Source organism: Patagioenas fasciata, chromosome 18, assembly GCF_037038585.1.
Source record: "Patagioenas fasciata isolate bPatFas1 chromosome 18, bPatFas1.hap1, whole genome shotgun sequence".
Classification (NCBI taxonomy): Eukaryota; Metazoa; Chordata; class Aves; order Columbiformes; family Columbidae; genus Patagioenas; species Patagioenas fasciata.
Window position 1 is genome coordinate 8,158,397 of NC_092537.1, and position 26,916 is coordinate 8,185,312.

General features: G+C 41.1%; 1 protein-coding gene across 1 annotated transcript in view; it reads left to right on the forward strand.

The window, feature by feature from the left end:
• Positions 1 to 26,916, forward strand: part of FOXK2 (forkhead box K2) — a 39,382-nt gene that overhangs the window by 6,302 nt on the left and 6,164 nt on the right. The window contains exons 2-4 of the mRNA XM_065852760.2: positions 20,761 to 20,955; positions 23,780 to 23,927; positions 24,371 to 24,517. Of these exons, the coding sequence (XP_065708832.2) occupies positions 20,761 to 20,955; positions 23,780 to 23,927; positions 24,371 to 24,517 (490 nt within the window). The remainder of the gene's footprint in view (positions 1 to 20,760; positions 20,956 to 23,779; positions 23,928 to 24,370; positions 24,518 to 26,916) is intronic.

A 26,916-nucleotide genomic window follows, 5' to 3' on the forward strand; every position in this document is an offset into this window, starting at 1 on the left:
GTCTAATTATCTTGTATAAAATCATGTCAGACACTGGAAGCAATATAATTTCAAAGAAAATTCCGAATTTGTCATGTGGTAGTGTGCGGCCATCTCTTTTGCAGCCTATATTGAGTTTTCACAATGATCCTGTGTTTACTAGAAAGCTGATGTCTTTCATGGAACTTCCTACTGAAATATTGGGAAGGTGGTGGCTTTATCTACTGCCTTGCTTGTTTTGATGATAAAAAGTTGATGTGTAGTGACATTTGTTTCCTGTGACTTCCTGCCTTCAAGGAGTTTTTTGACCTAGATAAAGCAGTCGGAGGGGAGGAACCATATTTACTCTGCAGCTATTCCACGTTGGATGGCATTAAAAATGAACGTTATATTCTTCAGTTAAGATTTCATCACTACTGTTGTATCACTGTGCTGAGGCTTCAGTAGGCTACTTGAAGAGCTAGTGCAAATGTTTGTCATTCATCATTTTCTCATAGGGCTAAAGGAGGTCTGTCCGTGATCGGAGTCTTTGTTTCTTCACATTTGTTTCCCTGATGCTGCTGCAGCTCCTGTGTGTGCTGCTGGGCTGGTCTGGCCTTCTTAGTGCTGCGAATCAGAAACTCTGCAGAGCATCATCTTCATGTGTGCTGGACAGTTGAGTATTTGTGGGAGTAAAATTTTCAATATTCGATATTTCAGAATGTCTTAATGACTGTTTATATGAGCACGTCACCTTTTTGTTTGTCCATGTGTGTCAAGTAAAATGAAGAACATGAGCAAGTTGACAAACGGTTATGTCCATGCTAACCTCTAAACATCCCTGTTGACTGCAGCAAGAGGACTTGTGTGGATAAAGATGCATGTGGAATTGAGCATTTGTTGGATCAGAACTGTGTAAAAAAAGCCAGAGACATGTCATTATCATAGCTTTATGATGATAACAAAGTTAGTATAAAGTTAACCGGAATTAATTTTAATTCGGTGTTAAGGATTTACATTAATAATTGTGGAAGGGACTGCCAGCCAAACAGCACCTTGGCTGTTGGAATGCTGAGTATCTCCAGGGATGGAGAAGTGTAACCATGTAACTACAACCCCATGTTTAAAAAAAAAAATCTGTATTTCCAGTAGCAGAATTTTGGGAATACACAAGCCGGTTAGTGTAATGTGCAGGTTAGTGCTAAATCATGAAAAAAAGACTTGATCAATACTTGATACTGCTGTTGGTGATCTGAAGTAAGTGCAATCACTGATAAATATATACAGAGGATATTAGTGTTGGTAAATATTGTCTTCACAAATAATAACAAAAAATTGACACGGTTGATCTGTTTAAAAAAAGGCATCTCATGGCGTGCAGGCCAGATCTACAGGGTGGGAAACTGTTCGTACATTTGAAAGTGGTGACTGTAGAGAAATGGTTAGAGATGCCTGTAGTAAGATGATGTGTCAAAGCAGAGTGTGGAAATAGGGGAGCTGGATCAGGGAGTACTCAGGGGTGCTGGAACTTCATGGAGTGCTGGAATCGAAATTTGTGTTGAAGGCTCTTGCAGAACTGCAAGGGCTCAAGGGAGTGATGGCTAAAAAGAATCAAAGACTGGAGGAGATACCAAATAGTGAGGAACGCAGGGGTTCATTATGTTTGTCTCCTTAGAAAGGAGCGCAGGATGGCTGGGGTGGTGTATATACCCTGTAATGGGCACTGAAAGGCTGGCTTATGGATCGCCCACAGGTATAAAAACCCAGAGGCTGTAAACTAAACTCTCAAGGTTTGAACTAAGCACATATTTTTAGCAGTGTTGGAATGGCTTACTGAGAAGAATGGTAGTATCTCCATTTCACCATCTTCTCCTGATCAAAAATAGATACCTTTTTGGAAAAGGTGCTTTAAATAGAAAAATAAACCTTGCTGTAGTCTGACCTGCTGATCGGGTACAGTATAGGTGTGGTTGGATGAAATTTCATGGCTTAGCTCTTCAGCCATTACTTTCTCTGCAAGTCTTTTTTTAATAATCTCCCATTAGGTTATAACAAGAGACTTCTTTATTGTGTGTTTTAACAAGAAGTCAATACTTGGCTTGGTTTTCAATTAAAATTTCTTCTAAAGCATCAAACATATAGGACCATCAGGGAGTGTGAAAAGGAAATCGACTGGTGGAGTAGCTCCCAGGCGTGCCACTCAGAGAGGCTCCAGGGGAATACCCCCCAAAAGGTGATGAACCCCTTGCCCTGTTGGACAGACAGAGAAGACCTGAGACAGCCCCTGCCTTGTTGCTGTTGGGCAGAGGTAGGGGACAGAAAAGATGATGAGGGTTGGAAGCCAGTTCCAGCTCGGGGCCGTGGGCAATCCCCCTCCCTGCCTGCTTTGCTTCCCCAGGTCCCCCTGTGTAATAGGTTTGAGGCCCTGGATCTTGAAGAAGAGGTAGGTGAGGATGTGGTGCAAGGCTCACCTACGAGGTCACGTAGAAAAAGGCAGTTGACCCCATGCCTCAAGACCACCTCAGATAAGAAAGAAAGAAGGGTAATTGTAGTAGGCAGTTCCCTTCTGAGAGGGACAGAGGGCCCAACCTGCAGAGTTTACCATCATCGTAGGGAAGTGTGCAGTCTACCTGGAGCCCGGATCAGGGACATCACCAGGGCACTCCCCAACGGGCTGCTACCCACTGCTGGTCTTCCAGATGGGGAGGAAGCTGCATCCCGCAGTCTGACGGGAATGAAAAAAAGATTTCAAGGCCTTGGGACAGATGGTAAGAGAGTCTGGGGCTCAAGTGATTTTTCTCTTCCCTCCTTCCAGTTTTGGGTGATGGTATGGGAGGGAATAGAAAAATTCAGTCTGTAAAGAATTGGCTACAGGACTGGAGCTACAGGCAGGGCTTTGGGTTCTTTGGTAACGGCTGGTTTTACAAGACACCAGTCCAGACAGTGATACATGGGAAACATTTATCTCGCAGGGGCAAAAGGATGCTGCTAACATTCTGTGATTCTGTGATATTAGAGGGGTTTGTAGTTGTTATGCGAGGAGAGGTGAAAGGGTTTGCCGGGAGGCTTGAAAAAAGATGGGAGAAATCAAAGATCACCTCAAGTTTAAGAGCTGAGACTGAGAAGTAATATAATTATCACTACAGAGTGTAAGGAGGCTCTGACTTTGATATTTAATTTGGGAATTGTGATTCAGAAGAATCTGGGATCTCGCTTTTTAGAAATGCAGGCTGTGCTTTCAGGAGTGTCTGAGCTTATCTGGGGTTTCACTGCAGCTGGAATGGAGCACGGGAGGGGGATGCTCTTGTTTTCTGCAGCGCTCCCAACTGCAGGTTGTGCTGGCCTTGAAGCTCATCAGATGTTCTGGAAGCTGCTCATGTTGCCTTTTTTTTTTTCTATTTTTGGGTGGTTTTCTGTTGCATTGAAGTGGCTCCCAGAGAGGTCTGGTGAGCAGTGGAGCTGGCATGAAGTACATGGGGGATCTGCACAGATTTGGGCAAGTCACCTTGCTGGGTCTTGTGGAATCATACGCTAAGGAATTGCAGATATGAGAGCTGTTACACTCTATGGAATAAAAATGGAAAGGAAAAGAAAGATCCAAAAGAGTAGAAGCCCCAAAATAATTTTAGTGTATTAAAAAAGTACTTGCAATGCAATATGAAAAATGTTTAGGTAGATGGCTCTTTTTCAAAACTTTATGTGGTGTTTTTGTTTACCACCCCCCCATCTCAGAAAGCAGACAAATTTCCTGCCTCTAAAACAGATGACTGACTCGAGTTTGTGCAGCATTCTATCATCTGTCTGAAAAATACCCAAACCAAGTTATTTTGAAGAAAATTATGAAAGCCTTTCTGTTTTTTACATGTCCTTTATTGCAGGGGCTGCATATATCCCTAGGATTTTTTCAAGAAGTATGTGAATCTGCCTAAGTTGACTATGCAAAGTTGTGATTTGGATTTCTTATGTTGTCTTTTGAGGGTCTTTTTAATGCCTGCTTAATAGGATGCAGAAATCTCTCATTAAAAAGTTGTCATATGAGAGAGAACTTTTTATTCTTTATTCAGGATAATGAAAACTGACTGCCATTTAAAGCAACTACGTTAATAGTCAAGAAATAAGTTAGTTGACCCAGACTTTGAAAACTACTTAGGTAACAGGCTTCAAAGTAGCCGTGTATTTACTTACTCCCTGTTCTGATTTAGCTGACTTCTCTCTGTCACTCTGAGACTTCCTTCAGAAGGGATGAGTTGAAACATTTAAGCAGAACAGTCGTTTGGAGGAGGATCATATTGTAACAAAAAGCGTCCCTTATTTCCAGTGCAGTATTCAGTGAACCTGGATGCTGACACAAGTTAGTAGGAGTGTATTACATAAATTCTCATCAGTCAAAATCGTGTTTATAACTTCCACAGATGTAGGCATTAAATAACATATTGAGCAAAGATGTGCTAAAGGAAGCGAGTTATTTCCTCCCCTTACTCGTGTGAATATTCTGGGTGTGGCTGGGTTAGGCTCAGATAAGATTTCTAGTAGGTGTTCTGCCTCATCCGTCTTACATGGTCGTCGGTTGGTACTCTCAGTTTGGGGTAACCAGCCAAAGCACTTTTGTGTGTGTGTGGATCTGACTCAGGATGTTCTGTTGGCCAGAGGAGGTTGATGGCTTTGGTCCTTTCTGCCCTTTGATCTTACTAAGCATATTCTCTTAGTAGCATTAGGGGCTGCAGGCCAAACAGTGAACTGTTGTGCTGTTCAGAGGATATGAAAACATTGCTTTGAAGAGCGTGCAATCTATTCTTAAGTAACTTTATTAACATGACTAGATTGGGTAATAAGATTCTCCTAGAACGATGAAATTCATCCTCATGCAGTCTGACTTCCAATGGTACTAAAGAGTTGGAGTGCAGCCTTTTTCCTGGCAACGCTTGTGTAGCTACGTCACCGAGTTGAATAAATGCAGTAGTTGAAGGTGGTTACCCTCTGCTGTGAAAGAGGGTTCTGAAATGAATGCAGAACTGAATTCTGAGTTCAGGGTGGGCTTCACAGTTTGTGGTTGGTTATAGTATTATTCATTTGGCTTTCTAGATATTGATAATCGCTGGAGACATTTTGGACCTGGAAACCACAGTCTGTATGTCAGTTGAAATGTTCGGATGACAGGCACGTTTGGCAACACAGGAAAGAGATGCAATAGGTAAAAACCACAGTAGAACTTCAGTTGTTTATCCTCTTGAATTGTAATTCAAGCCTTTGTTTTTAAAACCTTTTCCTGGTATTGGTCTGTCCCTAAAGCTGAGAAATGCAGCTAGTCTGTACTATCAGCAAATTCCAGAACCGTTTAACGGTGCTCGGATGCCTTGTGAACCCTGGCGAGACAAAATACCCTTCTTCAGTGACTGGTACAAAGCAGTATTTCTGGCCTGTTTCATTACTTAGCTCTCGACAAGCTGCATCCCTTCTGTTTTCTCTTTCCCCTGAAGGACCGCTGGCCTCGACACGCGGGGACCTCAGGCGTTGTGTGAGCTGGCTGAGCTGTGATGGGTTGAGCAGAGGAATGGTGTGAGATGGAGGGAACAGTGAGCAGCGAGCTGACAACAAAACAGGCTTTTCTGGAAGTGTTTCATTTCCACCTGTCCCCTTTGATTGAATATCCGGTTCTGTGAATGTCCAAGGCTTTTTGTAACAAAATGTTATTATAACTGAGATTCTGCCAGAATTCTGCTAGAACTTTTTAAAAAATGGATTTTCTTAGCTGCTTTCTGGTTTGAAGATTTTTATGTGGGCTAAGATGCTGATTTCTCATATAGTTATTTTTCCTTGACTGCATCATAGGATATGGGGAATACTATCTGTTTCAGGTAGAAAAGTTTGGCACTAATTAAAGAAACTTGTCCAAAGATGAAATGGCGAACCTGATTCGCAGCTGGGAGAATTCACAACCTTCCAGTTGTCTCAGTATTTTAAAGACATGAGGTAAATTCTGCAAGCAATTTGTGATCAAGATTTGAAATTTCCTTCAGGAATTTTGGCCTGTTGTGAATAGCTTTTACTGTCTGCTGCAGCACAGGCAGCCAGAGCAACCATCTGCAAGCACACCCTGGTACACAAACGTTTACTTTGCTGTCAGTAGTGAAATAACCCTGCTTGTTTTATGGTGTGGTTATTCTGAGGTTGGAAGATTGTTGAGCCTGGAAGAAATCACCAACCCCAGCTTGCTACTTAACTATAAATAAGTTTGGTCTGCTGTGGGCTAGTAAGTACCCAAGATTCTTACATGAGTTTATTCACTATTATCTAAGGTTATCAGCAAATCAGTGTTTTTAAGCCTTTAACAAAAAGAAGCATGCAAGCCATGGGAAATAAAAAGGCAGCATGTGAATGTAAATAATTCAGCCCTCCATCAGAAGGAGAAAATGAAATTCTATAAAAGTTTTAAGTTTGGAGTTTTAAAGTTATTTTGGCTTAGTAGTAGCTGACAAAAACATTACTCATATTTGTGTGTGCGTGTTCTTTGTGTTGGCTGGAATGTAGCCGAGAAGCGTGCCATAAAGGAACTGAACTTCATCTGAAAAGCTTCAAAGCGTGGTTACGTAGAATACAAACCAACCGTAATGCCAGAGAGTGTGATTGTGACTGCTTAGAGAAATAACAGGATGGTGGACAGGGAAAAGAGATTTAGGAAGGTGTTTCTGAGGAATTGAATCTGGTAGTTTAATCAGAAATGTTGGTTGTAAAAATTAGACTTTTCTACAGTTTTTGACATAGAGAAAACACCCCTGCAGGTGCAGAATGAGCATGGGAGGTGGCGATGTAGAAATGTTTTGCTCGAGTCTTTGGTTGGAAAGACTTGAGAACGCAGGACATGTTTCTGGTGATTTTGATAGTATTTACTGATTCCATTCTTGTACTGAAGTGTGTTTATGTCCCTTGTCTCCAAGGTAAACTATTGTGGCCACAACTTTTTCTTTTTGCAACAACATTTGATTTTAATAGGGTTAGGTGGCTTTCTTGTTCTTCCAGTTAAATTTCTTATCTTCAAGCTCTGAGTAGTTTAGGGTTAATTCCTTTCTGATAAATATAGGTAAGTACTGAGGGGGTTGGGTGCCTGTTGCAGTGACATTGCATTTCAACTTGGAGATCCCTGGGCTCTGATTAAGGGAGTGTTGCTTGCTGGATGTGTTACACTAATGCAATTTTGTCCTACTTATGACTGGTTTGTCTTTGCGTTGGCCGCTTGTTCTAACTTTCCCCGAGAGATATAAAGAATAGAATATATAGGACTGCCCTGTGCTTTTATAGGGACATTTTGTGGTAAATAAATTGCTGACTGAGAACATACTGACAGCATCTGATGCAGAGAGAGCGAGAAGTTGGGCTGATAAAGTTCTCCACTGAGTGAAAGAGACTTTTATTCTTAAATCCGAAAGGCCCTTAGATACTTGTGATGGTTCACACCATCTTTAAGTCATTAGAATAACCCTCTTAAAGATGTTCTAAATGGAGACAGGATTTGACTTGTGCAAATAATGATTTAATACAAAAATACAAAGGAAAGAGAAATTGCTCTAGGGGATTTAAAATTAAAATACTACAGGATGGGTATTTAAAAGGAAGTAAATAGATCTAATCATAGCCACTGGTCTGAATGCAGAACAGGTTGATACAGTGAGAAATTAGCATGCAGTAGCGAGCGGTGATCCTTTCTCAAATGATCTCGATGTGTCAACACTAGAAGTAACTTTCTTAGTACTAATTTTCACAGAAATGAGAATGACAGTAGAGTGGGGAGGCAGCGTTGGCCGTTACAGAACGCAGCTATTTGAAGTTGCATGTTTGAACTCCAACCGAATTAGGTTTTTTCCCCTCTGTGTTTTGGAGTCTTAAAATGACACCATTGCATTTAATTGTCACCTGGGCAATGGGCTGCATCGCGTTTTATATTGCTGTGTTTGAGACTGGATGTGTAGAGAGGTGCACGACTTCAGAGAGTGGTGCTGTTTCTGGAGTTGAAATGCGTGCACAGATGATTCGTAACATGGATCTGAGCAGAAAGTGGCCTCTGAGAATCACAGATACTGCAATAGTCGTTTTAGATCATTTTACATAAACTGAGTCTACTGGTTTTAAAAGTTGCTTCACACTACCACTGGTTATATTTAATATACGCTCTTCAAATGAGTTAGTGCCAAGCAAAGCATTGTTTGGAGTATGGAGAAATAACCTGCAAGCCAAAATTAGCATGTATTCATTTTGAGTGGTGTGTATTTCGTCAGGGCTGCCCAGATCATGTCGTCCCTGAAGGCAACGCATTTCAAATTGAAATGTTTAAGCTATTACAACATGGAACATGCTGGTGGTGGTGCCAATAACATACGCTGAACATATGACCAGCACATACCCCCTCTTCAGCGTAGCCCATGAATTATTTAGTTTGTGTTCCAAGCTGTTTATTTTTGACATTTTTTCCCCTGTCAGTGTCAAGCAGTGAGCCTTTTGTTGCTTTTTTACCCCCTTCTTTTCTACTGTTGCTATTGATTCCGTCTTTCTAAATTTTTCTGCTGTTAACCACCCCCCATACCCCTGTTTTGTGCTGGTTCTTTCAGGACACGGTCCTTGGTGTCTTATGTAGTAGTGTCATTGTAAATGTGGAGACCAGTCTGATTATATTAGACTTGAAATCGAGAGATAAAATGACCTTATATTTAATCTTTTGGGACGTGGTCTATATTCATTAGTTAGGTGTGATACCTCTTCTTTGTGTAAATTTTTTACCATTATGTTTAACATCTGTGAGATGTTTTTTCCCCTCATCCCTTGTCATCTTTGGTTAGATAAATGCTGTTAAGTCTACACTCCATAGGCCTGTGCGAATCTTTAAAACCAGTTTTGATCTCAGCTCAAGTTAAGCTTTTCAGAATGCATCATCTCGTAATTGTGTGTGCGCTGGACGTAACAGCTTTAACATTGCATGCTTCTACATATGGATTATTCTCTTAAGTTCACTTTTCTCCTGAGAGTGCATTGAGTTAAAGGATACACTGTTACAGAAGGCTTTTGCTTCTCTTGTTAAGTGTAAGTACATCAGATTCAGACTGTGAAGATAGTGTAACTAACCTTTTGGTTTCAAGGTTGGTTCCAACAAGCTAATCGGGAGTTGGAGCTTGAAGAGCCGTCTCGTTCCGTGCTGTGTGTCGGCCCTGGTGTTCGCACTCTGTGCTCCAGTCAGATTAGTTTACGGGTAGGCCTGAAAAACAATCCTTTGGAAGAGCAGGGGAGAGCCAGGCTCAGGATTAGTTTTCTGTCAAGCCAGAAGTGCAGTTTTTTCCATTACTAGATAGGAAGAAATTAGGAAGATTGATGAATATCTTCACAGTATCTTTCTTAGCAGTTTTATCAGCGTTTGAACTGATGTCAAGGTTCTCTGCTGTTGAAAGGTTTTGGTCATTCTTGGGTAACTTTTTAAACGTTTGGGTCGTTCTTTCTAATTCCTAAGCTTAGCAAAGTGGTCCCTGGGCTCCTGCTCCCCAGCAAAAGCCCTACAGAGTGTTTCTGGATGTTGCTGCTGTGAGGAGCGTCGGTTCAGCGTCAGAGATACCTCAAAAAGATACCACATACCTCAACAAAAGAAGAAGAAAAAGAAGTAAAAGGTGATCACTGCGGACAGTGAAGTTGGACTGGAAAAGCAACAAAACCGCGCTTGTGCTATTTATAGTCGTTTCCAAAATGCGCTTATGATTGATGGTCCTCATTTTGCACTTCATAGAAAAATCTTCACACACAGATATTTGATGACTGGTTTCTGTTAAGCTTTGTGTTTTGTTTTTTTGAGCAGTGATGAAGAGTTTAGGGTTTCGCGCTTCTTGCATCAGGCAATGGTGTCCTGTCTCGTTAGCTTCACAGGTCTGATGGAAAAGTCACCGATCCTCGTGACACTTTGATATAAACTGTTGTTTTCTCAGGAGAGAGAACAAAGCTCTTAGTAAGATTTAATTTTGTAACTGAACCATAATATCCAAGGTGGCCCCTACGTTAAAGTTACCATAATTACAGAAGTAGCAACAAATACTACTATATATTTGGAGCTCATTTCCTTTATTTTTAACTCATACATCTAATTATTTTAAGATCTTGTAAACACCCATCTGGAAAAGTAAAAGAGTAATATTTATGGGTTTCAATTCTATTAAAAAAAATCGAATGAAATCTTGAGAAGAGCAGAAAGATTAAATTATGGAGATCTAAGAGACATTTTAACAATTCTGGAGGGCACAGCCACAGCCTTATTCTGTACTCTAATCACATGGACACTTTTCCAGCATATAGAGAACAATGTACAGGCTTTAAGTCAGAAAAGCCAAAAACTAAGATGACACCTTAGATTATTAAAAACAATCTGCATAAAACTATGGTTTCTAATGCCCTCTGCCCCAAAAAAGAAAGAATCGAGATTTTTTTTACCCACATACTACAAGTTTTTCATTAAACATCAACTTGACTCCACAGATTTGTTTGTCATGGCTTTTAGCAAGAGTCAAAGAAGTTGACTAGATATTTTTCAGCTATCACACCCTTAATCGTCATTGGGAACCACATCACAAAAACCTTAAGAGCAAGTGGGTAGGACCTCCAGCTGCTCCAGCTGTGCGCTGCTGGGACATCTGCAGGTTCTGCTGCACGGGTACAAGTGACAGACAGGAACGAGTAACAGTTCTAGTGGCTTCGCAACTGTCACCTTGAATGAGGAACTCTTGCTTCTTACTAAAGCTCATATAAAGGAAAGTGGAGGAGGACTCCTTTTTCCTCAGGTATTTTTCAAGATTTAGGATATAAATTTTAGCTTTTCCTACCTTTTTTTTTTTTTAATTCCTTGAAATACAGAATCACACAAAAGAAGTCCTGCTTCTCATAGGTACATAGGAATTGAGGTCTGTATAGCTCAGGATCTTCAAATTCTTCAGTATACAACTGTACGGATCTTATTTAGAATGTATGCATTTAACGGGCGGTTTTCATGGTGTAATGGTGACGGACTAGTGAAATGGAAATTCCTTTAGCTCTCTTTGGAAGCACCTGTTATATTGTTTAAGATACATGTGCCTGTTTTACTTTTTGCCATGTAGGCTTCACAGCAGCTCCTTTTTAGCTTCTTAAGCAGCTACTCCTGTGCAACAAACTCTGGTTGAAATATTGCAGCGTTACATTTAATCAAATAATCTCCCTGTTACTGAAGACATGTGTTTCACCTGGTGTTACTGCCTCTTAACGTGGTTGTAGGAGAAGAAAGACTTAAGGAGTGATCCAGTGGTTTTAACAAAGATTGTGTGTTGGGGAAAAATATGTTCTGTTCCCAGCTCTGTTGCACACTCGCCAAAATGACTTGGCCAAGTCACAAATCTGTTTAATCTGTTTTTAAAAATGGGGATAATACTTCATGGGCGGAGGCGGGGGGGGGAATGATGACATTTCAGTGCTCTTTTTTAGCACTTTTTATTAAGACTTGTGCTTTTAAAAATTGATTCCTTGGGTTTTGAAGTGCCTGCCTTTGCCTGCAGTGCAGAGGCCTGGGGTCTCTCCCTTGCTGACTTGCGTACCCTCTCCCTGTTTTCAGGACTGCTGGTTCTGTTTTCAGGACTACTGGTTCTGTTTAAACCAGTGCTCCAGGCTTTCTTACCCCAGTATTCCTATGAATGCTGCTGTCCCTGATCCTTGGTGTGCCTGGAGTGCCAGGACCACTGGATCTAACACGTTACACTGATGAGTGTTTAGTACTTGAGTGTTTTCTAATGAAAGATGTTACTGAACTGCAGAGCAGTATGTTTACTCCCTTAGTTTAGACCTTGGAAGGAATATATATGGGAACATATAAATGCCTTAGTTATTTACTGATACATGATACATAATTGCCGTTACTCTGACAAGTTTTATTCCTGGTGTAGTTTCTAGCACATGTACATCTTTAGAGCGGTAGAAATTCCATGAGGAATGTTTTACTTCAGTGCTCATAATCTCTTCTATTAACAGTGTCTGCAGTCAAAATACTGACTTTCTTGGTCAAGCTAAAAGTCCTAAGTTAACCAAACTTCATTCTCTTGACAAACATTTAATGTGTGCTCTTGTTTACAAATGGATTTCTTCACTTTTTATGACTAGTAACTTCTGGAAGTGCATTTTTCTGTACTATTTCAAATTTCAACCTTTCAAAGAGAACGGTTAGAACAGTTGCATAATAAATTTTTTTTTGGGGGTAGTAAGTATAATGCAGCTTTAAATTAAGGTGTCACGATAGTTCTACTTGACCTTTTTGAAGAGTGAATAGACTGTGAGATGACTTAAACTTACTAAAATATCAGCAACTTTCTAGGTTTTGGCTGGAGGAGTTTTCTGCTGGGTGGATAATGAGCTGGGGGTGGCTCCTGGCAGCAGGTACGCAGCAGTCACGGCTGGGAATGGGGCTGGTGTAAGAGGCAGGGAAGAGGCGAGCTGTTGCATCGCCGCATCCCCTGAAACCGTCCCCAGCATCAAGCATTTATTGCTCAGAGCCAGGTCAGCACCTGGGGTTCTATTTTTCATTACCTGGTGTTTGGAGTGGGTTTCATTTTGATGACTATTGGAGGGGGTGTGAGTGAGAGTGTGTATGTGCACCTACACCTCGACTCCCTTGAAATTGAGTGAAAACCAGGCAGCCCTAGACATGATTTCTTCAAACCAGTTTCGGCTTTTCCCTTCTATCAGTGTCCTTTTGTTTTCACTCACTATAAAGATACAGGTTTACACCTGGAGTATTTAATCCCATGCGTCGTGCTTGCATGCTATATCCTTTCCTTCTCTATACTCTTGTTTCCTTACCAAGTGCAGTGACAATAGTTAACTTATATTCTGATTAGGACTTTTATTTAGTCTATTTCTTTTAACCCTGGGCAGATTTCCACTTGCTGACTATCTGACTTGTTAAATCATGTCTGTTATTTTTTTCTGTTTTTATCCTTTTGCGCTTTCCTGCTGCCCCTTAAAACAGCTCATGGTTTGAGAACTTGGTGTGGTCTTAGAAGAATAGCTCAGGAGGAGTGCTTCTGGAGGAATATTTTCCAATAATTATGTGTTCGTTGTAGATTAAATAGTTTCTCTGCTTTGCAGCCTTTCAGACTCTTTGGAGTCTTGATTGGTTCTTGAGTGCCCACACAAGTGGAATAGAGTGTACTATCAGCAAGTTGGCTGATGACACCAAGCTGGGAGGAGAGGCTGACACGCCAGAGGCTGTGCTGCCATCCAGAGACCTGGACAGACTGGAGAGTTGAGCAGGGAAAAATGTAATGAAATAGAACAAGGGCAAGTGTAGAGTCTTGAATCTGGGTAGGAACAACCCCAGGTTCCAGTATAAGTTGGGGAGTGACCTATTAGAGAGCAGCATAGGGGAAAGGGACCTGGGGTTCCTGGTGGACAGCAGGATGAGCATGAGCCAGCACTGGGCCCTTGTGGCCAGGAAGGCCAATGGTACCTGGGGTGCATTAGAAGGGGGGTGATCAGTAGGTCAGAGAGGTTCTCCTGCCCCTCTACTCTGCCCTGGTGAGACCACACCTGGAATATTGTGTCCCGTTCTGGGCCCCTCAGTTCCAGAAGGACAGGGAACTGCTGGAGAGAGTCCAGCACAGCGCAACAAAGATGCTGAAGGGAGTGGAGCATCTCCCGTGTGAGGAAAGGCTGAGGGAGCTGGGGCTCTGGAGCTTGAAGAAGAGGAGACTGAGGGGTGACCTCATTCATGTTTACAGATATCTAAAGGGTGAGTGTCAGGGGGATGGAGCCAGGCCCTTCTCAGTGACAACCAATGATAGGACAAGGGGTAATGGGTGCAAATTGGAACACAAAAGGTTCCACTTAAATTTGAGAAGAAACTTCTTCAGGGTGAGGGTGCCAGAGCCTGGAGGAGGTTGTGGAGTCTCCTTCTCTGCAGACATTCAAACCCGCCTGGACACCTTCCTGTGGAACCTCAGCTGGGTGTTCCTGCTCTGGCGGGGGGATTGCACTGGATGAGCTTTCCAGGTCCCTTCCAACCCCTGACATTCTGGGATTCTGTGACAAGTGATTAAGGAAGGTAAGTTTATGTCCACTGTGGAGCAGTCCATGCATATAAAATTTCTAGAGGGTCTGCACCTTCCTTTAGAAAAGTTTTAGGAATTTGCATATAGAAGAAAAATTGAAAGCTGATTTGAGCAAACATTCTGCAGAGTACAGTTGGTTAATAAAAGTGGGCTTGGAATATATTTCTGTTGAGATATCCATCCCAGAATGATCACCAAAATAGAGCAAGTATGGAATGGCCCTTGGACATTAAACATCTTTAGGTAGGTAGTTGTGAAATGTAATTAATGCCCATAGCTTTTTGAGAGGAGTCTGAAAAAAGTCTGTTGTTTGACCTGACAGGCAGATTTAAAGGGGAAATTAAACACTGCTGTCTACTCAAAATTAGAGTTGGGAGGAAGCAGTTTTTGTCACTCTTCAATGACCTGAGTTAGTCATGGATTTATGTGCGAAATAAAGGACTGTTCTGCTTTTGGAAGCTGGATTCTGCCTTGAAAAGTCCATCTAAAATAAGCTTTGCTTGCTTGGTTCAGGAATAAGCTTTTTTTCCTGTGCAGCCTTGCCTCTGTGGGTAGCTGTTCTTTTGGTAATGATTGAGTAATGATTAGGGAGCTTTGGCATAACTTTGTAATAGAATGCAACTCTCTGATGAGGTAATAAATGAAGTCTTTTGTTACTAAAGTAATGTCTGAGTCATAAGTGCTTTTTTAATGATTATGCTTGCGTCAAAACACATCATGACAGCACTTGTTCACTGTACTTCCCCCTACTGTTTTCATTGTAAGGAACAGTAAAATACCAAGTACTGTATGTTTGACTCCAAGCAGTTTTGTTTGGTTTGCTGGTAGCTCTTTGTTTAGCACTGAATAATATTATTATAAGTTCAGTGTTTCCATATGTTTTGCATCCCCACGAGTACCTTAGAACTGAGGGGGCAATGCCAGGCACCTCCAACTAGTTAGCTTGGTATTACAATAAAGAGCATAGTGGTTCGTCTACTTCAGCTCAGCTGTAATTGTAAATTATATGTTTTATGAAAAGTTTTCAAATGGCATTTGCTGTCATGGTGAAAAAGTTGGAGCTTGCATATTTGCTAATAGGAACCATTGTTAAATGCAGCTATCTGGAAGGAAGAAGAAATGATGATTGATTTTTTTAAAAAAATATTATTTTTTTTTTACTTTCCTGTTGCAAGTGTTCTGTTTCTGTTTTTTAAACAGGAAACTATTGTATTATAGAGTCATGTATGCTCTGTTGGGACGTGAAATAGCTATTTGAATTTTGGCAAAGGTAGAGGCGCACAATCCTTTGGACAAATTTTAGTTTGTTTTTATAGTTTAGGACGAAATTTAAGAATAGAGACCACACAACCTGAGTCTGCACACGGCTTTTGTGTACAGAGATGCTAAATACCCGAAAATGCAGTGTTTCCATAGGCGGAGTTTCTTTTGTGTTCACAGGCTGGGGAGCCTCAAATTCCAGAGGCATTACATGAGCAGTTTTAATGAATTAGTGTCTGGTTTTCCTGCAGCAGATGTGACAAGCAGCTTTATAAGCTGCTTCCCATCGATCGCTGTTTTCCAGCTCTTTTGTGTCTTTCTTTTGCTGAGAGAAAAGCAGCGAAGAGCTTGGTTTCTACAGTAACTGCTGCCTACATTCTTGCCTGCAGGCCAATTGCTTTCTCAGTCCCTGCAGCCTGTGCAGGGCTACTGTATTGAATTTCTTTAGGTTTTGGTGTGGTGTGGGGTTTTTTGTGTGTTTGGTTTGTTTGTTTTCTGTTTTACGTATTTTCTCCATTAAGAAAAGAGGCAAATATAGTAGGAATTTGTGATTTTGATATACGTATTTTTAATTAACCATAGCACATTTCCTGGACTGCAGGATGACCTAAATGTTTTTGCTGCTGATCAATACCAGTGTTCGAGTGGTTGGCATGTAAAGAAAATGAGATGTCTACCTGCTAAAACAAGGATCTTTTGAAAATGCCTAGTAGAACTTTTGTTAAGGCTTGTTTCTTTAGCATAATAATGCAGGGGAGGGGTGAGATCAGCTCCGAGTTGTTAATGGAATCATTTACATTGGCAGCAAAATTCGCTGTAGTGGAACAACTTCAGGACACGTCTTTTCTTCAGGACACGTCTTTTTCGGTCTCGACTCTCAACTGCCCTTAGAGAAATTGTTGTGAACGTAGGGTTAAAAATGCATTGTTTCTTACGAAGTTAGCTCCCCGAGTGGGAGAGAAGGATTGAGCATGTTTCAAACAAGAACACGTGTTTATTACTCAGCTTGTATTTGCTGCTAGTGGTTCAAGAATGTTCCTGTTGTCGTCATCAAGATTCTGTTGTCATAGAATCATTTTTTGACGCAGATGGGCTTGTTCCAGGTCCTTCTGAAAGCGGGCTAGCACCATTCCTGTAATGAACACCAACAACTTTACATACTTCTTATGTACTTGCTAAAACATGAGTGAGCAGGTACATCCCTTGGCTTTTCATGAAATTACAACTAGGTCATATCTGCAGCATTTACTTTGAATTTAGTAGAAGTGTTTTGTTTCCAGCTTGGGTGAACATGAGGTTACCACAATATTTCATCACTTATGATGCACAGGTCTTTGCTTTTGAGTTTCAAGACATCTGAGTGTATAGACGGATCGGTGATCTTTCACTTTAGGGTGTTTTTTCATACTGCTGTGTGTCATTGTGTAGGCACTGATGGCACATCTGAAAAAACACACAAATACTTTTGAAAAGCATGTCCAGTGCTCAGAAGGAAAAGTCTAATTGCTGGTTAAACTAACACCAGAGGCAGTGTAGGCCCACTGATGAATGAGGTGGGTGCCCTGGTGACAGAAGATACAGAGAAGGCAGAGTTACTGAACACCTCCTTTGTCTGTGTCTCCTCTGCCAGAGGCTGTCCTGAGGAGCCCTGTAGTGCTGAGGCCCCAGAGGAAGGCAAGACAATGGAGGAGTTTGCCTGGGTTGATGAGGACTGGGTTAGGGAGCAGTTAGGCAATCTGGACATCCATAAATCCATGGGTGCGGATGGGATGCACCCGCGGGTGCTGAGGGAGCTGGCTGAGGTCATTGCTGGACCGCTCTCCAGCGCAGGGCAACAAAGATGCTGAAGGGAGTGGAGCATCTCCCGTGTGAGGAAAGGCTGAGGGAGCTGGGGCTCTGGAGCTTGGAGGAGAGGAGACTGAGGGGTGACCTCATTAATGTTTACAGATATCTAAAGGGTGAGTGTCAGGAGGATGGAGCCAGGCTCTTCTCGGTGACAACCAATGATAGGACAAGGGGTAATGGGTTCAAACTGGAACAAAAAGGTTCCACTTAAATTTGAGAAGAAACTTCTTCATGGTGAGGGTGGCAGAGCCTGGCCCAGGCTGCCCAGGGAGGTTGTGGAGTCTCCTTCTCTGCAGACATTCAAACCCGCCTGGACACCTTCCTGTGGAACCTCAGCTGGGTGTTCCTGCTCCGGTGGGTGGATTGCACTGGATGAGCTTTTGAGGTCCCTTCCAATCCTTGACATTCTGTGATTCTGTGTGCATTTTGGGTGAATTCCCACTAGTATGTTTCTATTAAAAAAACCTGTTTACAGATACAAATCAATTGACTGATGTGGCATTCTGATAATATTCAAGTGTTTGCGTGTTCTAACCAGATGCGATTTCTCAGTATATAATGTCTTCCTTAATAACGCCGTCCTTTCAAACTGAGCCTTTGAGATGAGTGCTGACTGTAAGTAACATATACAGTGCCCTTGATTAGTCAAAGCTCCTGGTTTGGGGGATGTTTTTTGCCAAGGCTGATGAAGGTTGGAGAGCACTGTGTCTCTGCTGTTCTTTGTGCTTTTCTGAGGAAGCTGCTGTTACCTTTTTCGTAAAAGACACCCACGGGGGACATAGTGCATTAAGGTAGTGCAATAATGTAAGAAGGGAGGTGTTTGAATATGCATATTATGTATTGGGTTTGTTACTAAGCGATCAATCTGACCAGTCAACGAGAATCTGAAGCTGCGTCTGGTTGTTCCCGCATTTTTCTTAAGTTGGAATAAGTTGGGTCTGAAAAGCATGAAGTTAAATTTGGAGGTATGGAATAGCTTCCTAAAATATATTGAACAGGTGACTAAGGTTTAAACCTGTCTGTGTGTCAAATAGATGTTGTTCGCTTTCTCCCAGGGCTGTTTGAAAGGATGGGTTTGTTTAGGATTTAGCCAAAAGGATGCCTGTGGCTGCCCTCTGGGCACACGCTTGAGGAGCTGCGTTATCAATATTGCTGATTAACTGCAGTGTTTAGGAAACACTTTAATTAGCAAAACAGCTGAGACCTCTTTCAATTGTCACTAAAACCATATAAGCAAAGAATACTTTCTACTGGAAGAAGCAAAGAAATGAGTTGTTACTGAAGATACTAAAAAAAAATCCAAACCCAACCCAGAAATTGGTTCATTTAACTTTCTTGCTGAAACGCATGTGCAGTTTTTTGGCATAGATTCTGTTCCTAATTTAGTACATTGAGCACATTTCAGAAATAGGTCGTCTGTTAAATTCGGACATGGTCCATACTGAGAAGTAAGACTGAGAAAAAAGGAATGGCATTGTCGATTCTTTCTCTTCTTCCTGGTCCTTGGGTGTGTTTTGTAGGAAAAAAGAGTCACTGTGGTGCATGTGGCAAGAAACATAGGATCAAATGCTGCCTTTGTTCTATAAACAACCTTAAATTAATTTTAAGAAATAAACCCCAAAACATATAAGAGTTGGTGTTTTTAAGGCTGAGTGTTCCTTCCAATTCTTACATCACTTTTAAGTTTAATACATTTTTCCAAAGAAATGATGGCTTTCATTTACAGTCTGTATCTTGCATTCATAGCTGTGTTTCTTAGGCCTGTTCCAGCATGCTGATTTCTTTTTTTTATAAAACTAGATCTATCTAGAATCACTTAAAAGAAAAAGCATTTTCTAAGGGTCATTTCTGGCTATTATGTTGTTGGAAAGTCCTTTTCACCATGTGAAGAGGTGTGTAAATATAATCGGGAGCTTGGTGCTGAGTGTATTAACAGCTGAAGAAAGAGGAGACGGTGAAGTTATTTCAACTGTATTTTTATAGATGCTTTTGTTAAGGGGAAAATTAAGTTTCTTTTTTGCTCAATCTGTTTATTTACTGAGAAGTTATAAATAGCCTGTTGTGTTTAATTGGGTTAACTTGTAGATGCTACATACAGAAACGTAGGAAGGAAAATACTCAAAGCTACATTCACTGTATTTTATTTTCCAAACGTTTAAACAATTATACATTGCTATTTATCATTAGTCTTTAAATTTGGGCATACAGTCTTTGGTAGTATCCTTAAATGGGTGATTTATTGAAATTGGCTCTTAAATTCAGCTCTGAAAAAGGATATTCAAATGTGGTACTACAACAGCAATAGACTCTGTAAATTACTGAAGTTAAGATTGACCTGTTTAATTTAATAAGCATTTTAAGAGAAAAGAAACCAAATCTTTTCCTTAGACCAGTCTCTGACACTTGGTAGTCCTCAAATTGGCCAACATTTGTGCTCCTGCCGAATTTTGGTATCATGAACCTACTTGTTCATTTGCCGAAGTTGTTCTTTGGCATCATAAAATAGCAGCCTTTTGTCCTCAAAATAATACCACTTTTAGGGGTAATGCAAGATCAAGATGAAGCTCAAGAAATGTAGAGGTGTCAAGGTTTCAGGCAAGGCGGCAATAAACCGTGACAGACATTCCCTGTTATCCCCTCGCTTCCCGCCACCCCTTTCCTTTAGATCGGAAAGATGATTGGAAAGATAAGGGGAAAAGAAGAGACACTTAGACTTCAAGTTGAAGAATTCTAAAAGGGCTTTACTAATGCTGCTAATAAATAGAGAATATATACACAAAATACACAAAACCAATCTCAAGTGCTGGATGTGGAGCTGGCGTCACTCAGCAGCAGAGCTGGGTGTGCGGAGCTGGCGGCTCCAGCAGCTCAGGACCCCGGAAGTCATGGGCGGGACTGCACAGCAACCGGACCCTGGGTGCAGGATGCAGGGCCTGAGGCCTGTGGATCACAGACAGACAGACAGACAGGGTCCTCTCTGGATGCCGGCTGTGGTCGAAGAGAGCGTGACCCTCGTGATCCCCCTCTGATATAGGGGGTATGACGATTATGGGATGGAATACTTCCGTTGGTCAGTTCTAGTCACCTGTTCATCCAGCCCTCCTCAAACACGCCCCTCTCACAACAGAACGTGGGAAAACTTAGCAGTCTTTCTTAGCTACCATAGTAATAAATCTAAACACGAGCTTCTTCAGCATTCCGTTGGTCTCTTATCAGCACCGAGTACAGCATCCTAGGGAAAATATGCAGGCTAAAGCTCAGAAAAGTACAGGCACCTAGAAGAACTGAGCTGAAAGAAGAATCACTAAAAGAGAACCAGTCTTGTTCTTAACAAAACCAGGACAGGAGGCAACACATAAACTGCCCTTGTTACAAATAATTGCATTTGCTTATATTTCTTTACAAATTTTAAAGTTGTCACTTGGGGACAACTGGTCACATTGATCTTTCTGTGTGATCTGTAAAGTGAAGATGGTTACAGGTAATCACATAAGATGTTCTACCTTTTTATTTTTAAATAAGGTTAGGTAATACGTTCGAGTTATGCAAAAAGTCTTACAGTCCGTAAACAAGTGGCTTATGTATTTGTTTTTTTGCTTTTCAGCTGTACTTTCAGGTTTCCCAGCACAAACATCAAGATAACATTCACAGCTCTGTCCAATGAAAAGAGAGAAAAACAGGAGGCCCCGGAGTCCCCAGTGAAGCCTGTGCAACCCCAGATCTCTCCCTTGACAATAAACATTCCAGACAACATGGCTCACCTGATCAGCCCCCTCCCTTCTCCCACTGGAACCATCAGGTATTTAAACCCCGGGTACCGGGCAGTGCACGCGTACAGACCTGACACAGCTTTCTCATTCATTCTCAGTGTTTTGCTTTTGCGGTAGAAGTTCAGTTGGAGCTCAGCATAACCTACCTTGGAGAAAAGCACCGTTCTGCTAACTAATAAAAGCTGCGTGAGCAACCTTTAAAATTCAGATGTGTGTTAAATGTGTAACAGCTTGCTCAGGAGCCTGTCATTCTTAGACCAGCAAAGGAGCAACCGTGTTTCCTCTATTCCAGATGATTTAGGTTGCTTATGGCAACATTTTAACTAAGTCTAAATGATACCGTTGTTAAACATTCTGATAGTCACTGTCACCCTGGAGTTTATGACCAGTAAAAGTTTTTAACTTACCACCAGTGTGGAAACCAGACTGATCTCTTACTCCAGATGATTTGTCATTGCTGGAACTAAACAGACATTTTACTTAAAATAGACTGTAGGATGAGGAGTTTAACGTGGGGAAGTTTTCTGCAGGGGAGATTAATCTGGATTTTTTATTTGCTGTGGTAATTGTAGCCATTGTCCAACTTGTTATTTGGGACCAAACTCAATTAAACTGTCTTCACAAACTGATAAAATTAGTTTAGATACAATTTTAAAAATGCATAGAAAGTTCAGAAGCAAAAATTTAATGTAAAGGCACTGACGAAAGTTGCGTTTCAAAGTCACATACATGCTTTTGGAAGTGCTTTTTCTTCCACTCTCGCTTCGTGTATCTTCACTTGAGTGAAGGTCTTTTAATACTTGATTTTTAAAAATGTAGATCTTGTTAATGAGATTTGAATGTAAGCATAATTGCCTTCTTTCATGCTTGCCAAGATCTTGCTCTCAATATTGTAGTGTTTAATGAGATCTATATAAATGGTGGAAGGAGAGAGAAAAGAGATCTAGGCTTGACTGTATAACAGGTTTGCTTTCTTATTATAATTCAGGGAAAACATATCTTGCCCAAGAAATGACAGAGCAGCTCATAAATATTTCAGATAATATCACGTATATCAGCACAGTCTTTGCCTCGCTGTGAATTTTGTAATTCTCTTCAAGGCTTTCGTGCACCTGTTGAGTATCTTTTATTACAAAAAAAAAAAAGATGACAGTTTTGAGTCTATTTTGAGAGCAAAGCTCCACAGTTTCTCTTCAAATCATCCTGTTTTGTAGACGACTTGTAAACTTGCTTTGATTATACCATATGTGTCGCTTTGTCAATATATGCTAAAGTGAGCACAGTAGAGGGGTGCTGTCAGTTGATCTGTGACAACATTGAACAGCAGTGACCTATATTTTAAAAAATAAATTAGTTACACGTTTTAGCTCTAATCAAGGATTATTCCATGCAACACTTAAAAATCCAGTCTCCCTTGTACAGTGTGTCATTAGTAGCAAATTGCCCCTCAGTTCAGGAGAGAGATTGAAGTGCTGGAGCGGGTCCAGAGAAGAGCAACAAGACTGGTGAAGGGACTTGAACACAAGCCCTATGGGGAGAGGCTGAAGGAGCTGGGCTTGTTTAGTCTGGAGAAGAGGAGGCTTAGAGGTGAGCTCAGCACTCTCTAGAACTACCTGAAGGGCAGTTCTAGCCAGGTGGGGGTTGGGCTCTTCTCCTAGGCAGTCAGCAATAGGACAAGGGGGCATGGGCTTCAACTCTGCCAGGGGAGATTTAGGCTGGAGATTAGACAGCAATTGTTTGCAGAGAGAGTGGTCAGCATTGGAATGGCTGCCCAGGGAGGTGCTGGACTCAGCGTCCCTGGAGGTTTTTCAACTGAGATTGGACATGGCACTTAGTGCCATGATCTTGTAAATGGACTGGAGTTGGACCAAGGGTTGGACTTGATGATCTCTGAGGTCTTTTCCAACCCAGTCCATTTTGTGATTCTGTGAAATCAGTTACAATATGAATTGCTGGGAAGTATGCATCCTTGTAGAGAACTGCCAAAATTATTTTTGGGGGGGAAGGGGACAGACATCACCCATTGACCAAATGGAATTTGTAGAAGAAAACTGGCTCTGTGCCACTGTGGTTCCCGTGGCCTGTGCCAGGCAGGGGACGAGCATTAGAAACATGTGACAGTGGAGTTCTGTGCAACTTCATCTTTGGTTTTCTGTGATGGGAAGCAAAATGTGAGCTATCCACAGCCACTTCAATGTTTTGGTGCTGTCTTTTGCCCTGTAACAGTATGTCAGCTCTGTTGGCCTCATGCTGTCTTAAATTAGATGAGTTGGTACTGGTGCCACCCCATTTATAGATAAGTATATGATTTTTATGCATATTTATGTACATGTACATATGTGCACATACCTGTAAACACTTAGTGTTTGCAAAATGAGAATCAAAGCTTTTTTCCCCTCATTGCTCGCTATATGTTTCTCAAATGTGCAAAAATACTGCACAGGAGACATGATCTTTTTGAGCAGACTGAGTACAAGCATATGGCAGAAATTCCATGCAAGATGTGTTTCTTGTTTGAAATGAATGTCTTAAAATTTGTCATTGCTTATGTAGATCAGTGGACTTTTCTGTTGGCAAATCTTACACAAATACAATACAACCTAATAAATCAGTTAATCCTTTTTCCCTTTGAGCAGGAAAGCCTGAGCTTCATTTGGCAGGTTTCTTCCTGCGGTGATGCGTGAGTTAGAACGGCTTGAAAGATGGGGTTTATAATGGAAATACTGGCAGACCATTAATTCAGCGTAGGAGCTGTGGCAGTGGGCTTTTCTGCAATAAGAGCTTTTCGATTAGACATAATGTGGCGATATACTGTATAACAAAATAGTAGGATCTTCTTTTTATGCTCTACAGTGCTGCAAATTCCTGCCCATCCAGCCCCCGTGGTGCAGGCTCTTCAGGGTACAAAATGAGTCGTGTGATACCATCTGACCTACATTTGATGGCTGACAATTCCCAGTCAGAAAATGACAAGGAAGCATCGGGTGGAGATAGCCCAAAGGTAAACGGGGTTCGAAATCAATCCCGGAAATTACATCTTAAGTGAATGTATGACGTCTGAAATTTTGTTTCCTAGAGTATATGTGCTAAGTCATAATTTAACATTGCAGACTTCAAAAATACTGTGGAGGTCTTTGTGATTAGATGTGAGATTTGTTTATTTACCTCCCTTCCCTTTGAGAGAAGGTCTTTATGTATATTCAGTTACGTACCTGTTTATAGACTATAGAGAATTCTTTCCTGTTGTATGTTTCTCCAAATTTTTAATGTTATCCTAAAATCTACTGATGAGAAGAGCAAAATCATCTTACTACTTGGCCTCAAGATTTTGGTCATCCGAAAGTGCTTTAAATCAGGATAATTGCATTTTATAACTTTTGATTTGGAAGGAGGTGTGTATCTCTTTAAAGTTCATTGATACAGACGTTTCTTTCTCTTCTGCAGGACGACTCTAAGCCACCTTACTCCTATGCACAGTTAATAGTACAAGCAATTACAATGGCACCTGATAAGCAGCTTACACTAAATGGAATTTATACGCACATAACTAAAAATTATCCATACTACAGGACAGCAGACAAGGGCTGGCAGGTAAATTTGATTTCTGGAATGTTTTTTTTAGTTGTGAGTAATTCTGGCAGCTATAAATGGTCATAAGAAGTCAATTGGTGAGCCCAACAGTCCTTCATAAATAGAATTTGTCAAGTGAGTGTGGTGTCTTTTTCCTGATTGTAAGTTCTCCAAGAAAGTAGGCGATTTACCTTATTCTGTATTTGAAATGTTGCTTTATTCATGGAATGGTATTCTCGAAACCTCTAGGAGGGATACACACAGCCTTTGAGGAACAGAAGTACAATTAGCACTGTGGTTTTAAATATACATATGTGACATAGGAATGTAGTTGTGTTCTGTAACTTAAAATGGTGTAAACGTCCGTATTCCTATCTTGAGATAAAATTGAGATATTAAATGTCGAAAGTTCAGTTTTATTTAAAAAACCGTGATCTTGGCCATGAAAAACCGTGAACAAGTGTGTGTCATCTGTCGTTGTCTTGCACTATTAGGTGCCCTTTTTTTGTCTGTGCAACACAGCCTGTTCGTGAACTTAAACCTTTTCTGTACTGAGTTAGACCAAACCCTTCAGTTCTGTAGAATTAAATCTGCTTTCTTTTCACTTTCAAAGAGACCATCTCAGCACTTGCCAGGATGACTAACTGCCTATGAATCAGTCTGGCAGAGTCTGTCCAGATACATATAAAGGTTCAGTGCCTTTGCTGCTGTTTTTAGTTTCAGCAAAGGCCAGAAGAGCACAATTAGGACCGGCCGGTTTGCCCGTGTAACGTTCAGCTGCACTGTCCATCACGGAGTATTAATTTCACCGCGGCGCTGCTCAGCGCGGTTGTGATCTGCAGCAGGGGCATGTGCTCGAGTTATTTTCAGGGAAGTAAGACTTGGACAGCCAGGGGGAGGGGAAGCGTGAGGAAGTGTTAATACTCCACTTGCTGTACAAGTAGAAGACTGAAGAACACATGCCTTCTCAGTAGAGGAATGGATTTTTAAATATTAATCACGTCATAGGGCCTATATGAAAACTGAATCCCGCTTAGAGGAATTCCAAGGTCACTGGGGAATGAAACTATTCCTGGCTTTGTGCTGTGGTTTGGCGAGTAGAGGATGTCGCGGTTGTTGTGGCTAGGAAGTCTCTAAGAATTTTGTTTCACTTTCACACACAAGCAGTACAGAATCCTGGCTGCAGGTCATGCTAACAGATCGTTTGAGCAACAAGATTCTGCTTATAAAGTGCTGGTATGCTTTTTGCTTCTTATTCTGAAATACTTAGAATGTCTGTGTGTATAAGCATCGTGGAAGCAAACATACACACACATTATAATGCTGGTGAAAGAATTCTGCTGTAGAACAGCATATGTATTTAGATGTATAACACTTCACAAAACCAAGGTGATAGACACAGCAGGCGTGGTATGTTCTGGAATAATTAATTAGCATCTATTTATAAAAACAACTGGAAAAGCTGAAAATTAGATGCTGTTCAGTCACCAGTCATATGAAGCACTGCTGGAAACTACCAGTGTACCGCATGGAGAACAGCTCTGCCAGGTATTAGATCACAGGTAGGGTGACTTACATGATAGATGTTTTAAATAGTATTTGAGGCTATATATGCATATATTATTCAAAACATAGAGTACGTACATGTGTATAGTATCCATATCCTATACCTCGATAGGTATTGAGGTATTTATATCCTTTACTGTATAATGGTCTCATTTTGTTGAGGACTTGAAGATTCCTCTTTGTGAACTTACTTCTGCAGGTACTTCTGGATCTCCTCTTTAATTCTAGCATATGGAGAAATAAATACAATTTAGAAACATGTTCTTGGCATCTTTCTAGTTCTCTTTCAATTTTTGGCAGGGAAAAACAATTTCTGGTTTCATCAGTTTGCATTCAAGAAACCATACATGGTTATCATTGCTTCAGAGTTTTCCAAACTTGCCATCAGGGTCACGAACGTGGACATTTGAGCAGGATTTGCATTTGAATTTGCAAAATACATCTTTTAAAACCAGAAAAGGAAAGAAAAAACAAAAAGTGTGCAAAGCCGAGTGTGGATCCAGATGGTTCAGGGTGTTTTCTGCAGTTTTCTACATCTCTCTGATCAGAGAGTTGTGTGTGTTGCAGCAAAGTGAGGATAAAGTAACATGCAAACAAGAGTGCGGTAACGAAGGTCTCATTGAAGAGCTGGTTTAGGACCTGCTGCCATGTGTTGTTTTTCTAGACACTAAATCCTTGGCTCCTTTGTGGAGACAGTCTGGGCTGTGGGTGAACTCCCAGCAATCCAGCTGCATTTGGAACTTTGGTAATTTAACCTTTTCTTTCTGTATTGTGGAACAGTAACAGGATTATCGTGTAAGGTCAGAATCAGTATATGCTGTATTTTACTGTCCTTCCTAGAACGAACTGACATG